Source organism: Labrus mixtus, chromosome 18 (genome assembly GCF_963584025.1).
Source record: "Labrus mixtus chromosome 18, fLabMix1.1, whole genome shotgun sequence".
NCBI lineage: Eukaryota > Metazoa > Chordata > Actinopteri > Labriformes > Labridae > Labrus > Labrus mixtus.
In genome coordinates, this window is record NC_083629.1 from 22298912 (window position 1) to 22316125 (window position 17214).

The window sequence follows — 17214 nt, forward strand, 5'->3', positions numbered from 1 at the left end:
CTTTCAATGTTTGCTTTTGATCTCCTTGTTCAATCAAAATATATTCTTCAATATGCTCTGCAATAGGACAACATTGTAGAGTAAATGGGCTGGAAAAGATCTTCTTATGGACTGCCAAGTATGCAAGATGATGGCTAATGATTTAAAGACTAAATGTACAAACATGTTCATTTTCTCTTTTCATGATTTTTCAAGATACTTTCTGGGCATTTTTGTCTTTATTGGATGGTACAGCTGAAAAGAGGCAGGAAATGTAGGAAATGTTATGAGAGAGAGAGAGTCGGGGACGACATTCAGCAAAGGGCCAGAGTCGGATTTTAACCCACGACAGCTGCACTTAGGACTGTTGTCTCTTCAGCGCCCCAAGTCAAGAAGTTTTACACTCTTTCAAGACATCAAAAATATACAAAAAGTAAGAACAGCTTCACTGAGAGAATTCTAAATTCCTTAGCGTAATCATTTGACTCCTTCCTGATGCGTCATCCACATTTTTTTATTTATTATTCCAGCTCAAAAATTCCTTAAAGTCCACTGAAATATCCCTGATCACCTGTTAGAAGGCCTGGATCAGTCTGGCTTTACTGCATGTTGTCTCCATTGAGAGCGACAGTGTGTGGTGATTATTTTTTTACAGACAGCACTTGTGTGCATTCTCCGACGTGAACTGGCAGGAATGACCTGTTGTTTGCGTCTGGCCCATTAAAGCACAAAAAAGCCATTGTGTATCATTAGCTGAGGGGGAGGAAGGGAGAGACAGAGCGGTGGAGTGCAGCGCTGAGGGAGGGGTCGTTGACCTTCCTCACAGCCGAGCAGATGACCTCATTCACAGCACATAGGAATCCTCTGTGTCTCCCCCCCCCCCCCAACAACTGTTCTTTATCACATTCACCATCCTCCCATCGCTCTGGGCAGCCTCGCTCGTCTTTTCCCTTTCGCGAGCACAATCAAACGACTGAGCGGAGTTCATGCTCGCTAACCCTTTCATACACAGTGCACATTCTTTTCTGCCAAGATACATGTGGGTTTGTATGCCAGTCGTCTCTATGTTACACATGGTGCTAAACAGGCTCTTTGTTTCAACAATTAGAGCCTAATCATACAAAACCAGCCATTGTTTCTGCTCTGTAATCTCCTCGCAACCACCGAACTGATAAGGACAGACAGACTTAAGCCTTACCACAAACAGACAACAGGCAGCGACAAATGCTGAACAAACATAACAGTCACAAAACTGTTTCACTCGCAGTGGAGCAACCCTGACTTCATTGCGCTTGCTACTTGAAGCTGGGCGTGTCGCACATGAGCATAAATTATGCGAAGCAAATTATGTTTTACATTACGGCGCGCGACTGCGGGGCAGACAGCCACTGTAAAACACAAGTGTGCAACACATGTACGCTAATGCTAGTTAGGCTGGAGTGACACAGAGGAGACCTTGTTAGGAAAACTGAAAAGACTGCCGAGTAGGAAGCTTAGGCGGTGGATTAAAAACAAATGTAGATGTTCCTTCATGAACTCTAAAGTTTCCCTCAGAGACATTATTGTACATATCATCACTACGAACAGAGAGCACGCCAACGGGTCGGGCAGCACGCGGCTTCTTCTGATCTGATGTCTTACTCAACGGCAATCCAATCACAAGCCTGCAGAGTGAAATGTGATATTGAGGGTAGGGTAAGGCTGGGACAGGTGGTTCAAAACACCATGAACTTGGATAACTTCAGCGTGGAGTTCTCTTTCACCACCATCTCTAACTTGCACACTAGCACATTTACAGCAGACTCACTGTCTCACACTGTACTTACAGAGAGCCTCTTGGTATGATCGCTTTGAGGTTACTCTGTACTTCCCCCCCCTCACAGCACAGCTTTACACTTGACATGTGATCTGACCACACAGTGTGTCTTTAAAAACAGACTTAAGGCTTCATTCACCTAAAGTAAAAAGACAACAACAAGGCTTATTTAGCATGCTGGTATCCAGTACTAGGGCCCGACCGATGTGGGATTTTAGGGTCTGACACTGATATCTTTATTAGGGAGTGTAAAATGCGATACTGATATATTGGCTGATATCTTTATTAGATTTATGTTCAATCTTTTGAGATAGATAGATATTGATAAACACATTTATTGCGTTGATCCCTCAAATACAGTTGTCCAACACTTGTTGAACATGTGCAGAATCGATGGGTCCTCAACCGGAAACTAGAATGTATGTGCATCACCGCTTGACACACTGGGCCGGTTTATAATCTATATTGCGCCCTCTGCTGGTGCAAGATAACTTGTAGTGTAATACAATGAAATGCTATTCGACTGGTAAATAAATCTAGTCATATCCGTTCATATCTGCCATAAAATTAGCCGATACCGATATCACTTGATATCTATACTATTAATATCAGCCGAAATTATCGGCTGGCCTATTAATCAGTCGGGCTCAATCCAGTACAGTTAATGATCTTTGCCTTTAAGTTTAAGATGCTTTATTGGCATGCTTGGTAGTTATCATTATTGCCCGGATGTAAGAAAATGTCCATGCAATTGATTGATAATAAAAATGCATTAAGGAGGAGCTGAGTGGTTAGCAAGCCTATGTGAAAGTGTAATAAAGAATATTATTGCAGAATCACTTCTGCTTCCATCTTCACACCAAACAACATGCAAAGAATATTTACAGCTGTTTGGAACAATGCTGAAAAAACTCTCCCGAGGTAGTCCAACACATGTCAGAAAGATTTTCACACAATACGTCAATTTTATACAAAGCCAGAGCAGGGGAACCCAACGGGACGACAGCGTCTATAGAAGAGTGCTGCAGACCTCTTTACGAGACATCATCTGCATTCACCATACAAAGCCGGTGAAACAACAAGTGCCCTCGGTGAAGTGCAAACACAACATGATTGGCAAACTGTTAGAAAAGCTGTTTCCAACCAATCGCTACAGCATGGAATACATTTTTAAATGTTAGGATCAGACTAGAATATCACTATTTGTCCTTTTAAGCCTGGAGAGTGGAAAGTTGTTTACAGACTTATCAAAGATGTTCAGTTACAGTAAACATGTGCGCTTTTTAACTGGAGCTCAAATCAAACAGCTGCAGGGTCTCTATCCCAAAAATCAAAAGGGCAGATTAAAGATAAAGAGTTCTTGGAAGAGTAAAAGCTGGATCCTGAAATGTTAGGTCTTAAAAATGTCTTGAAGCTCTACAGATTTCAGACAAGAAGCAGCTGATTGGTCGCAGTTAGGAGTTCCTGGCGCTTCATATTTGATGACAGAGCCCTACAGAGGAATCTCTTCAACGCTTGCCACCTCACTGTCTGTGGCCCTTAGGGAAGGTTATGGCAGGACCACCTGCTCTCGCCGAGCCTCACAGAAACAACACGGGCTGCTGAGGGACAGGTAAATTATTCATCCCGGATTCATCGAAGCAAAGGGCTGCACACCACATGCAGAACCATCCATGGGAGGAGGAACGAGGAGGATTTGGATGAGGAAGAGGGACAATGATACATAGATAAACAATTAGTAAGACAAGGGAGGGGGGTGTCACACAAAAAGAACGTTTACGTAGGTAAACATGTCTGGTCTTTGATTTGCTCACATAAGAGCAAAGAGCTAGTGCCAGCCTCAGAGCAAAAACCCAATCACACTAAGAAGACATATTCAGAATCAAACTCAGAGACTCAAATCAAAGTCAAAGTTTGTAGTCCTCACTGTGCATGGCGTTCACATATAAAGCACAAATAAAAAAAACTCCAGGAGAGAGTGTGTGGGGGAAACAAACACTAGGCTGGAGGTTAAGTGCTCTGACTGTGCTCCCGGTAAAATTCCTGAGCTTGGCTGCCAATGCTCGGTTGCCATTCCTCCTCCTCTGAAAAAGGAGAGGGGTGAAAAAAAATGAATGTGGAGGAGGGTGGGAGGGTAAGAGAGGAACAGAGTGAGCATTCAGCTCATTTTTTCACCTCCTGTCATGATAAAAATGGAGAAAGCGGCAGGATATAGTGACAAACGTTGCTGGTATCACACCAGGAAAAAAAGACTAATTGTGAGACAGTTTTTTAGTGACAGTTCAGGGATTTTAGAAAAAGACAAGAGGAAGAAAAAGTGAGAAAACAAGGGGGACTGCTTTGAGCAAAGGGGTGTGAGAGCTATTTCAAGCACGTAAAGAATGTAACCGGGGCGGGGCTCATACACACACCACAACCTGGGATAAATACAAAGAAGTAAGTGTCTTCTATATCTACATGAAAGTGTGGGGGAAAGATTCATGATGGGTTCTAAATTAGTTAAAAGAACGCTGAGAGACAGAGCCACCTATGTGGGGGAGGGTAAAAAAAAGGAGAAAAAAGGAAGGGCTTCTCTTGTCACCAAAGCATAAAAACAGCTCTCCCTCCTCCTACCCGTCTGTCTGAAGGAAAAACAAACTACTGACTCGCCTTTCCCAGAACACTTTTCCGTCTTAAGCGGGCGTTACCGCTCACAGATGTTTTTGGATTACAAAATACGAGGAGGAAAAAAATAACCTGAAGTAAGTGGGGTCAAGGGCAATGGGAGGCGCCACTGTCCCGGTAAAAACAACTCTGTTTAATGAACAAGTCTGAGCCGAGGAAGTCTTGTGACATAATTATTACAACATTCCCTAATTCATGTTCCTGTTTTAGAACGGCCTGTCACACACACGCGCACGCACACACACACGCACACACCACTGTGTCGTGCTTAGAAAGTGAAATTCTGTTATTCCCCCTGTATTAACGTTAACCTGATTTGACTGTTTTACGGCTCGAAGCATAAGAAATAAAAGGAGGCATAGTCGTCCTCTGGTAATGTGTTGACTAACAGCCAGGAGTAATCGAAGGAAAGACACTTAGTTTTGGCGACAGCGGAGCAGATAGTCAGGGCACGGAGACGGGAGGCCAGGCGGCGGCGGCGGCGATGATAAGCAGGCCCCAGCACTCACGGGATTGAGGCCTGAGATAAGAGCCCAGAGCTGTCGTTGGACGACTTTATCATACAACACCAACTGGGGGTGTGCAGGGGGGTGTTTGCGTTGGTTGGGAGTAGAGAGGGGCGAGCGAGATGGGGTCCGGAGTTAGAGAGAGAGAGAGAAGCCCACACAGGCAGCTCAGATTGAAGAAAAGGGAAGGCGACTCCGGGTCCTACCACAACCTCTACACCTCACCCTGTCAGACGGATGCCACCAGCTAATTTATTACCGGGGAGGAGAGGGAAAGAGAGAGAGAGAGAGAGAGAGGCAGACGGAGAGAAAGACGACACAAAGCCTTCTATTCTGCTTTCTCACACTGGTGGCAACGGCTCAGTAAACCAGCTCACAGAATGGCTCTCGGTTAATTAAATTCCAGCTTATAAGTGGTGCTTTGGGAGAGAATGTGGGGAGAAGAGAGAGGGGTTGTGGAGGGAGGATATAACAGGTTTCTGCTGTGCAACAACAGCCCCGGTTTAACACCCCTCAATTCTCTCTTCACGTCTTGCCTCTATCAGTGCTTTCCTCGGGGGGCTCAAGGCGGTATCTCACTTCGCGAAACAGCACTCAATCTTATTAGCTGCTAAATTGATTGCATGTCAGAGGTTAGTGAAGGTCTCGCCCTGTGCTGGGAAAAAAAACCCAAGGGTCAACGTGCAAGGGAGGGGCAGTACAACACGGTAACAGACGGACAAATAACAAAATAGGAGAGACGGAAAGATTGACAGAAATGTGGGACTTTGGTTAGAAACCCAAACGCATCCCATTTGTCAAAATCTGTTTTCTAAACAGCTGCTCCCAGAGGACCTGTTTCCTACTCAGGCACCACAGTGGACAGCAGACAGTTTGTCCTCTGAATGCTGACAGCTCTCCAGGGAAGGTCCTGTTAAATCACGACACACACAGACAAACTAGCAGACACAGAGCTCTATATGCAAAAAGGGGGGGGAGAGATTGTTGTTGCCAGGAACAAAACGGTACGACGCACCATGCGGCGCCGTGAAAACAACGGACCCTTTAATCTGCCATACAAACAAAACTAAATAATGAGCATGTTTGGAAAGCTAAGGGGACCTGGAATTAATATTGTAACATCAATCAGAGTGAACCTCACAAATATTCACAAAACTTCAGACAGTCCAGACCTTCTCCCTTGTGCCGCTACCCCACATCAGAGTCTGCGTGCCGCTACCAGGCTATATCTCTAGATGTTATATGGGCTGTCTCCTCCTGCCAAGAGAAAATATAGCAATTTGAAGCCGCTTGTTGGCTGGCAGATCGTAAAGAGAAAGAAAAAAACCCTCCATAGCAGGTGTCACCTCGGGGAGATGAACAACTGCAACGCAAGGGGATTTCAAAGGAGGGCCTGTCAATCGGCCAGAGTGACCTTGAGGGAGTACATTCATATTGGGAACGTAACAGGGACGCCCAGGGTGGAGGGGGGGGGCAATCGTCACCCACAAGGGTGGTGTCTGCTTTCTCCAGCACTAGAAACAGCTGTGTCCACATGCACAAGATGTTGGGAGGGGTGAGGGGAGATGTGTGCAGCTGTCAGGAGGGTGGACTCTGGAGAGACGGGCTCAAAGGGTTTAATTGTCAGAACACTATCATCTTACAAAAGATGTTGATCTCTGTAACTTCCAAAGGAGCGAGGTGACGTCATTGTTATTCATCAATAAAACAGAAAACCGTCCGGCTCCTCGAGATGGCGTTTGATGTTCTGTTGACAGATGAGGGCCAGTCCCTTTAAACGCTCGTTTTTTTGAAACACTTTCTTAAAAGCGCTTCACCGACTGGTTTTTGTTTTCCAGCTCTGCTCGAGCATCGCTGATCAATAGCTTTTCATGTAGCACCTGCTTTCTCCTGTCGCGTTGACAAGACAATCGCTTTCGATGAGACAGAACTGACAAGACAGGTCTCCGTTACACACTCCGAGGAGGAGGAGGAAAAAAAATAAACACTCCAAGATAACATTTGGAGGTTAAAAAGTAATTCCAGCATAATAACACAAGCTTCCCATTCTGGAGTCTCTCCTGTCTGGACTGGAAGTCACGGTCGAGTGTGATGTTTATCTTCACTGCTGGCAGAGAGAATTGTAACAAAAACACGCTGTAGCACCATCGTTAAAACTTTAATCATTCTAAAAACAATTACCTTGAAGTACTATTAAAAGAAACACTTTCTAAAAATGTAGTTATTCCACTGATCAGCCACCTAATGCAGCACATGGAGGAAAAATAGATGAACTTCAAAAGGAGTGGGCCAAAGGGAAGTTTTTCAAAGAGTCATTCAAATTGCAGATTCTGGACTGGCGGTTTAGTTTTACTGAAGTTGGGTCCTATACACCGGCAGGGGGCTGGAACTGGAATATAACATCAGAGCTTCAGTCCCGTCCAGAGAGAGAAAGCAAAGCGCCCCTAACAGGAACCAGACAGTCAGACAGGCCTCCTCTACACCCGGGTGGCTTTCATCACACACAAACGCAACATTTGGCAGTGGTTGAAAGTTTGGGCTGGTGCTGTGGAAACCCTTGTAAAGCTCAGACTCGTGAGGCAGACGTTGGAGGGTTACCAGTGACCCCGTCGTGATTTCATAAGAAGAGTTTCTTTTTTTTTTATTGTTAAGAGCTGCATAAAATCAGCGGTCTGATTCATGTCTGAACCTCTAAAATTATCTCACCAGCTCGTCCAAACACCAAATAGAGCAGGACGTCAAACGAGTGCTGGAAAAGCTTTTAGAGAATAATAATCCAAAACATTTTATTCATGACGTCAGCTCAATGTTTTATTATTCCACAGGAAGAAAAGGAAAACATCTGCAAATTCCCACAGGACATATTTAGTTGTTTTTTTTTTTACAATATGTCTTATATTTAAATGATTTAAACAGTCATTACTTAAACCAGCACACAGCATCTCTGCTGAGTGCAGCGTCTCCCCTCTCATACCGCTTTACACCCGTAGCTCACAGTCACAGCGTCGGAGGTTTTAAGTGAGCAGGGACTGTCATTTAAAACTTACAGAAGAGTCACTATAAGCTATGTTGAAAATGGGTTAAAATTTAGCCTACAAACAGCACAAAGTCTCAGCAGTGTTAGAACTGTTCTGATCCTTCTGACTACCAGGGGATTTAGGGACTCATACAGAAACTTGTCACACAATTTCCCAGAGTTCACAGTCCATGTGAATAAAAACAAAACAAGTTGAAAATACAATTCAACTTTCTGAGTTGCAGTTACACGTTCACACAAAGTAATATGTTTAAAAAATCAATTTATCAGATCTGTTCTGATAAACTGCTGAGTACACGGTAAGCTCGGTTCACTCATAAAGTGAACCCACCGCAGCACGACTGAGCTGGTGAAGGAAAGTGTGAATGAAAAGGTACACAGACTGTGTATGATCTCTGTTCGGATCTGTGACTATGGGGGAATGGTAAACGACAAAAGGGGGAGAAAAAAATACAACAGGTCTGCTTTCTGACTCTACACAAAGATAAACAAAACCTCCAGACAACCAGTCTGTTCAGAAAAGAGTTATCCACTGCAGATTAATTAAAGTTAATTGGAGATGTGAATGCAAATACATCAGGGGAAATTATCATCACAGAAACAAATTCATGTCTAACATCAGGGTGATTTGCATTTTTGCAGACTTCAACCTGAGACTGTATAAGTGTCTTATAATTTAGATGTAAATCACAGAAATAGATGCATTTACCACCTACAGGTAATTAGCATCTCAAATCGTACTTAATTCAGGTGAGACTGTTTCTTCCTGAGTTATGCAATTTTATTTTTGTGCTGCTGTCGTTTTCTAGCCAGAGGAAATAGTCCACTTTACGTCCTGAGTGTCTTGTTTACCAGCGAGCACAGAGAACAAGAAAATCTTTGCAGACCGGTTCAGCAACTACATTCTACTACACCTCCTGGTCCAGACATGCAACCGAAACTGAACAGCTCTGCACTGCTCCATACGTCTATGAATAACCCACTCATTCATGCCGTGAAGGGGGGGGGTCAGAAAAATGCGTGATGTTTTTAAAAAAAATCTTCAGTGTCATGGTCTCTATAGTCTGCTATCGGGCGGCTGTGGCGCTCTCTAGTGTCCCCGGCTCAGTTACATAAACCACGGGTCCTACCTTCCTGCTTAGACCAGATTATGTTTGTGATACTATCAACATAAACGGCGAATAAAGCCAGTGTTTACCACCGCAGCTCCTCGTGTTAGTAAGTAACATGGGTGGAGGATACACAGGTAGACAGACAAAACCAGTCTGGACAAAAGGCGACGTAATTTTTTATTTTTTTGGCACGCTTGAGTTGCAAAAAAAAAAAAAAAAAAAAAAAAACACGACGACTGCTGCTGCAGTAAGGGAAGGAAACATAACCGGGAGAAACAGAGACTCGGCTTGAGGACAAATACTGCAGTAGAAAAAGAGGAAGGGAAACAAACAGAGCTTCGTTTAAATGAAAAGTTAGACGGGTTGTAATAATCTTCACTCCCCCCCTCTTTCCTCTCCTCTCCCAGCAGCAAATCACTGGCCATTGTTTGGGCAACAAGCAGACACATTCCTCCGTGCTTGAAGCTCGGCCACTGGGGCAACTACTAAAAAAAAAAAGAACCCCCAACCTCTGGAAAGCACAAATAAGAACAACTTTTTGTAACACTTGTTTGAAACGATTCATTGCCTTGTTTTTAAGTCTTTAAAGCTGCATGGAAAGCTACCGTTTGTGGTTCCTCAAGAGTTCAACGGAACGCCAGACACCCAGCTAGCCTAAAAAAAAAAAATGTGGCTAACTTCGAGCTACATTTTCTCGGGGAACATGTGGAATCAGGCCCTGGCTAATTAACAAAACACAAAAAACAAGGGTATTTCCACGTGAGGTACAGCTTTCAAAATGTGCTTTAAAAACTTTTCAGCTGGATGTGTGTGACAGTGATAGACTGACGGGTTTTGTTTTTCTAAACGAGTTAAAGAAAGTTTTTTGCCTCGTCGCCACAAAGTCAGGAGTGCAGAAACTAAACTCCTTAGCAACCTGGCCTTAGCAACCCCACTCTCAAATCGTTTTTAAATGGGGTTTATGTTTGAGGTAGGGGTAGGGGGTGACTTGTAAGTATTACTGTGTCAGTGGCTGGTAAAGACCGTAATGCAGAAGGGACGCCCAGCCGTGTGAAGTCGCACCAACACCGGACTGCACTGGTCACGCTTCCCCCCCCTCCGCCTCCCCGTCCAGACTCTCCCCCCCGCTTACCTTCATCGAGAAGCCGTTCCAGGTGTGTGAAGATGCCGCAGAGATTTGGCAAACTGGTCATGAGCTTCTTCTCGTTTAATAATTGCATCAAATAGTCGGGACTCGGCCTCGGTCGCTCCTTCACTTCGACCTCTCCGACCATCATCTTTGCGGCGAGAAAGCGGAGAAACAAAAACCACCGTGCGGAAACACAGAATCCTCTTTTTTTCTTTTTTTTTAGGGGGAAAAAAGGAGAAGAAGAAAAAAAAAAACCAAAAAAAGAAAAAAAAAAAAACTTGCGGCTCCAAATCCCTTCGCTTCCCCTCCTCCCTTGAGATGAGAAGACTCTGTTAAACCCCCCCCTAAAAAAAAAAAAATGCAGGTTTGGTTTTGTTCTTGTTTTGGAGAGTGGAGAGGGGGCTAAAAAAGAAACCGTTATCTTCCTTCCAGAGACTCGTCCGCCGTGTGCGCTCAGACTGCATGCGAGAGACTGTTCCACCGGAAAGCCTACGTCCTCCTCAACGGCGATTGGCCAGCGGGGCTACCAGGGACTAATGGAACGTCCAATGAGCGCTCACAACCGAACCAGAAGGGGCGGGGCGGGGCTTCGATTGTACGATGACGGACAGACATTCCACCCAATGGCGTGCAGTGCGCAGGAATGCACATTATACTACAGGAGTGGAATAGCTCACACTACTTCTTTTCTTCCTCACAAATGGCTCCATTATGGCATTTAAAATTTAACCCCAACACGCGTCATGTTTTTCAATAATAGGAGCAGTCTTCTTTAGCTTTATAACCTTTTTACTGGAGGGACACTTGTCAATACTGGGAGTGAAAAGAGAAGTTAATAATAATAATAAACTGGGAAATAAATAATAATAAATAAATAAAAATAAACTGGGAGTGAAAAGAGAAGTTACATGAGGTTTTACTTTCTGTCTTTTTATTTTGAAGACAGAAACAGTTTAGTAAATATAACCTGAAATCGTAATTAAAGTTAAGATGGATCAATAATTTATTACTAGAGCTGTCAACCGATTAATTGCTATTTTTCAATAATTAATTGTGATTAGTCACATTTTTAATCTCATGTTTAACACCTGTTTAAAAATAAAACATTGTAAGGCTTTTATTTTGATTTTGTGTACTGTCTTAAGCTTGCTGTTTGAATTCAACCCCGCTTTTATTTTTGAAATAAAGTAAGGACCTTCTGGTAGATCGAAGATTAACCACAGAAAAAGTAAAGGCTGCTCAAAGGAACGTTTACACTTTTGCAATAAAGGAGCAATTTCAGCGTAATTCTTTCTTTTGAATTGCCCTTTTTTTTATCTTAAAACTTTTATGTAGAATTTGTTAAAAAATATATGTACCCCCTTTTATTGGCCAGTTTCAGCCAGTTAGGCTTTGCTCTTATTTTTGCTTTTGCTTTTTTATTTTTAGTTCAAGTATTATTCTTCGATTTTAACCAATTTGAGTATAATAACTGGATTAAAATATCCTGCAGAAGGTTTAACAAATCATACAGTTACCTTCACTAGAAAGTTTCTGTGATGTTGAGCTCTTTCAGCCGTGAAGTTTCACGTGTTGCACAAGATCAGCACAGCCCTATATGTTGTAGATCCTGTGTGAAAACAACATTCCTGTATCTGAAGACCTACTTAAAAGCACTGCAGGCCTTTTTTTTCTTTTTAGATTTTTACAAGATATGGTGTAATTCTTAGCTCAGCATTGATGTGTATGGGTGGTTCTACTAATCTGGTTTTATTGGTCATATGTGGGCCAAATGTATGTTCTATAGTGTTCTTTATACACATGATTTATGCCTGAAAGAAGAAATATAGTGGTCAAAGCAGCATATGAATCAGGCGGTGTTAGTTTCACCTATAGGTGCTGAAATATGAAGAAAAAAAAGGTAACCTGTGCCGTCCATATCCTACACGATGCCTTTTGTTACTCAAGACGTGTACATCTTGTTATCTGTCTTGGGACCGATTGATCAACATTCCACTGATCAATAGAGCCTTTTCATTGTCCCGTCCTTGGGAGGACCTTTCAACATATCCTCCGAAGATTAACATCCCTGATCAATGGAACACACACAAACCAGCTACCTCCGGTTTCTCGCATCCCGCCTAGTGTGAAAATAAACCACAAGTGGTCCGGTTTGATTTTAACAGCTGTTGGCTGAGAGGGGGCCCCGGCTAAATCTGAGCTCTGACCTTGGCCCTCACTTGGATTTGTCCGCTTACTGCTCACCCACACATGTCTTGGTGATAAAAGTCACCCCCCCCCCCCCCCCCCCCCCCCCCCCCCCCCCCCCATGGGTGCTCGAACAGCTAGACAATGACTTTAATGCTGCATAGTTTAGTAAAAATAACCTGAAATCGTAGTTAAAGTTAAGATGGATCAATAATTTATTACTAGAGCTGTCGAACGATTAATTTTAAAACCAAAAATGTTTCAATAATTGATTGTGATTAGTCACATTTTTAATCCCATGTTTGAAATACCATTAACACCTGTTTAAAATAAAACATTGTAAGGCTTTTATTTTGATTTTGTGTACTGTCTTAAGCTTGCTGTTTGAATTCAACCCCGCTTTTATTTTGAAATAATCTAAGGACCTTCTGGTAGATCGAAGATTAACCACAGAAAAAGTAAAGGCTGCTCAAAGGAACGATAAAAAAGTTTCATGATTGATGTCATATGACATTCAAAGACGCAGCAGTGTCATTTTTTCCCATCACTGTGACTACAGGGAGACACTCTGGAGGCTACGGTGTGCCTAAAGGGACAAAATAGAATGTGATTAATCAAGATTTTTAAAGAAGCATTAATTTTTAGACATTTATGCAATCAACTATTAATACTGACAGCCCTATTTATCATGTAAAAGTAACTTAAACAGGAAATGTCTTTGGGTTTATTTTGTAGGACATATTTAGGGGGCGGCTGTGGCTCAGTTGGTAGAGTTGAACTGGAAGTGTGGGGGGTTCGATCCCACATGTTCGTGCATGTGTTCTTTGGGCTTGACACTTCACCCCAAGTAACCCCTGCTGCTTTGTTGGCGGCCTATGAATGTGTATAAATGGGATTAGTTACTTCTGATGGTCCTCTGCCATCAGAGTGTGAATGTGTAGGTGTGTCCTGCGGGGTCAATGTGCTTTGAGTAGTCAGAAGATTAGAAAAGATCCATACAAGCTCAAGTAAACTTACCGTTTAGGACCAACATTTGTTCTATATAGTGCCAAAATGTATTATTACACTGTAAATCTGCCAACTCACACACAAAACAATACTAGTCCCCCCCCCCCAAAGAAATATTTGGAATCAGTCCTCCGGCCCCTGATAGCAGTATTTGGGAGTGCAGCAGGCGACAGGAGCCTCCACATGAAAGCAGACGGACAGATACAGTTGCCTTAACAACCAGCGCAACACATTTACTGGATCCTGCTTCTCTGCTTCTTCAGACACTGCTTACATTTAGTCACACTTTGTTATTGCTGCAATTATTGTAAAACTTCAGAGACGTTTCAGACATTAGTTTTCAAAATGATCGTGATGGACTGGAAATACTTTGTACACAGGACGTTCCTCAGTTAGATTGACACTTTAGTATCCAACTTCCAACAATTTGACTGTCATCGTTTCAACCAGTGTCCACAGGAAAACACAGTTCAGATGTTTTTTGCATGTAGTGTAGCGTTGTATTCAAGACCAGGATATACCTGAGACCAGAGTGCTCAGAGGTCGAGACAAGATGGAGACATTTAAGGATCAAGGCCGAGTCAAGACCGAGACAAGACCAAAGGTAGGACGATAAAATATCACTGAAAAATCATCATCTTATGTGCAGTGGGCGTGTCACTCACTCAGACTGTAACACCGGGAAGGTTGTGGCCGTAACCGGGGGATAAAAAAAAAAAAAAAAACTACAAATGAATTGAAGTTATTCCTTCTTTCTGAAAGAGGCATTTTTGGTGGTGGTCTTGAGCGGTCTTGACATAAAATCCGGAGTCCACCCAATCTGAGACCTTCAAAAAGTGGTCTCGATACCAAGACCGAAGTCGAGTTCTACAACACCAATAAAGTGTCTTGTCATTTTCACCTCTACCAATTACTCAGGACGTGTAACATTAGTCCTGCCATCCTGATGGTCTGGAATAACGGCGCCCTATCTTGAAGCCCCGAACGCTAAAAAACATCCCTTGAAGTCAAACAGTGATAAGTGATTTTTGGTGGATAAGCGTGTGCAGATAGGCCGGGGGAATGAGAAACCCCACTTTATTTCATATGGCGGGGAGATAGCTAAATTGTTCATGGTGTTGACTTTATGCTTCTCTTTTATTTCCTCCCTTAATCTTTGAATATAAGCGATGGGAAAAGTCACAGACTTCTTGCATCAAAAAGAATCTGGCATTTATTCTGAGCTTTGAAAATGGGTTTAGTTCTTATCTCAGCGGTGCGCATGGTAATTTGCACCTTGCCTAGTGCTGATTCTTCCGAGTTGGGTCACATACTGCTTCAGTGTGTGTGTGTGTGTGTGTGTGTGTGTGTGTGTGTGTGTGTGTGTGTGTGTGTGTGTGCTGGTATGTGTGTGAAATAGAGACGCAGAGTTAGAGGGAGAGAGAGAGAGACCCTTCAATAGACAGGGAGAGCAGATACCTGACTGTGTGTGTGTGTGTGTGTGTGTGTGTGTGTGTGTGTCTTCTGACAGCCCCAGAGTAAACAGAAGCGATATTAATCCCCCCCTCTTTTGCTTTCCCTGCCCTTGTGTTTTCGTCATTTTTAATAACACGCTTCCCATTCAACAATTAATCCAATTAACAAGGATCCAGATAATTAATGAACATGCGTTTAGCCCCCTTTTGAAGGGAAGCCGTTAAGTCACTGACAATGAAGGCGGAGAGCGCCCTGGGTTTTTCAACTGAAAGCGCGCTGACAGAGACAATGGGGCCCTCAGCAGGGGCCCCCGTAGATTGTCGTGGCCCGCCTCGGGGGCCACAGCCGCAAGGAAAGCGAGCAGGAGACGGAGACGACGACGTCGCTGTCGAGGCACGGCGCTCTGTGATAACGGCTGTCGCTCTGGAGGAGACAAACAGAGGCCCACAGGCTCTGATAACACACACACACACACACACACACACACACACACACACACACACACACACACACACACACACACACACACACACACATGTAAAAACAAGAACAACATCTCTCCCTTTTTTCTTTTCACTTACTACTTTGGGGTCCGTGGGGAAAAAAGAGTGCCGGCGGAATCTGGGTCATTTACATTTTGAGGAAGGTGTGTGCACAGCGCAACAGAAATAAATGTCCTTCTAGCAACCACAGCACATACAGAGCATACACAGAGAAACACATAATGTACCTATTATTCATTTTAACTTGTATCATAAGCACGACATGACAAATGACCTACTGGTGCTCGTGTCTTCATGCACTGTTGCACTCATACTTGTTTTTTTGGTTTTTTTTGCATGCTTGTATTGAATACTGTGTGAGCATTTGTTATTGTGAATGACTGAATATTATTTATTTGACAGGGAAATCACCTAAAGGCAGAATTGCAGACGACAGAGATGAAGAGGAAGGACGTGAAAATCAAATTGATTGAGGAACGCGTTGAGATGACAGAAAATCAACTTAATCCCCCGTAGTTTTATTCTGGTGTTGCTGTGGATTAAATCTGTTAAAATTATCAAGTTTAAGGGACGCATTTTTTTCTTTAAAGGATTTATATGTGATTTTTTTGATCCAGCAGATGTCGCCCTTGAGCACCAGCATGAAACCAAAACAACTCGCGCTGCATTGTTGTGTTAGCATGCTAATGCTAGCGATATTTATTGTGCTCGTATCTTCACACTGCATGTAAATTTACCTGAAATGAGCGTGATCTAGAAACACAGTTAAGCAGTGAGTACAGTATGTTATTCTTCTTTTCTCTAGTCCCTCAATTAAACAACTTTTATACGTGAGGGGAGGAGTCAGCCGGCCGTCCAGCGATGTAAACAAAGTGAAGATAGGACTCTGAAAACTCTGAAAGCATCACAGACAGTGGGACTCGGGTGTTACACCCATTGTAGACAGTCATGACTCAGAGTTATTTTCAGAGGATATACTTGATTTCTACATTTAAGTGTGAAAAATCACATTTAAACAGTTGCAAAGCTCCAGTCCAGCAAACGTCTGTTCATGGTGGCTAACATTTAGTGTTAGCATGCCGAGATCACATCTTTTATTTATGACAACACTTTTAACGCACAGTTTGTAAATTCCGCCACCAGGGGGCTCTCGATCGAAACAATAACAATAGATGACTTCAAGGCTGGCGGGGAATCATGGGAGTGATTCTCTCTGCTTCCTCCCTCCCCTACCCCCGATGGAAACAAACTCTGAGATGACCGTAGTCAAGAAGAAAAGGCGGAACCGACCTGAGGAAGAGAATGTGTTGACCGTCGAGCTAATGTAAACGGCAGCTTTCAGCAGTAATCCATCTTTATGCAGCGCTCTTTGACGTAACATTCTGTGTTTTCACGGCAACGATAAACATGTTGTGTCTGTCATGTCAGACACATGTTCCTCTATCATGGCTTTGATTAATGTTGGAAATATTTGAGATAATGTAAGTATTTGACAAAATAAAATTGGTAATCGTTTTTTAAATAATTTAGATATTTGAGTGTAAATATTCTACTTACTATAGCCTACCTTTAATAGTAAGTTCAGCTACTGTTGAGGATATTATCAGGGATTATAGAGAGAAGAATATTTCAATGTTCTCAAGAAATGTTTTCAAGAAATGTTGGCTGTGATGGGTGTCGTTTTCCAACCACAGATAGGAACAAAAATCTGGTCTATACTTTGGTATAAACGATTGCCCAGGACTAAAAACATCCACAGTACTCTGGCTTCTACTGCAGATGTGAGTGAGGGGTCTGGTTGGTGTTGGGGGTTGTGAA

The 17214-nt window shown here is 43.0% G+C and overlaps 1 protein-coding gene across 7 annotated transcripts in view; it reads right to left on the reverse strand.

The window, feature by feature from the left end:
* qkia (QKI, KH domain containing, RNA binding a) overlaps nucleotides 1-10709 on the reverse strand; it is a 73677-nt gene extending 62968 nt beyond the window's left edge. For 3 of the 7 annotated variants that reach the window (XM_061063173.1, XM_061063172.1, XM_061063171.1), the window contains exon 1: nucleotides 10247-10708. In XM_061063173.1, the coding sequence (XP_060919156.1) occupies nucleotides 10247-10391 (145 nt within the window). In that variant the 5' untranslated portion in view covers nucleotides 10392-10708. Of the gene's footprint in view, nucleotides 1-10246 lie in introns of all 7 variants that reach the window. The other 4 variants (XM_061063175.1, XM_061063174.1, XM_061063177.1 and 1 more) reach the window with 3 other exon arrangements.
* Between the last annotated feature and the right edge of the window lie 6505 nt (nucleotides 10710-17214).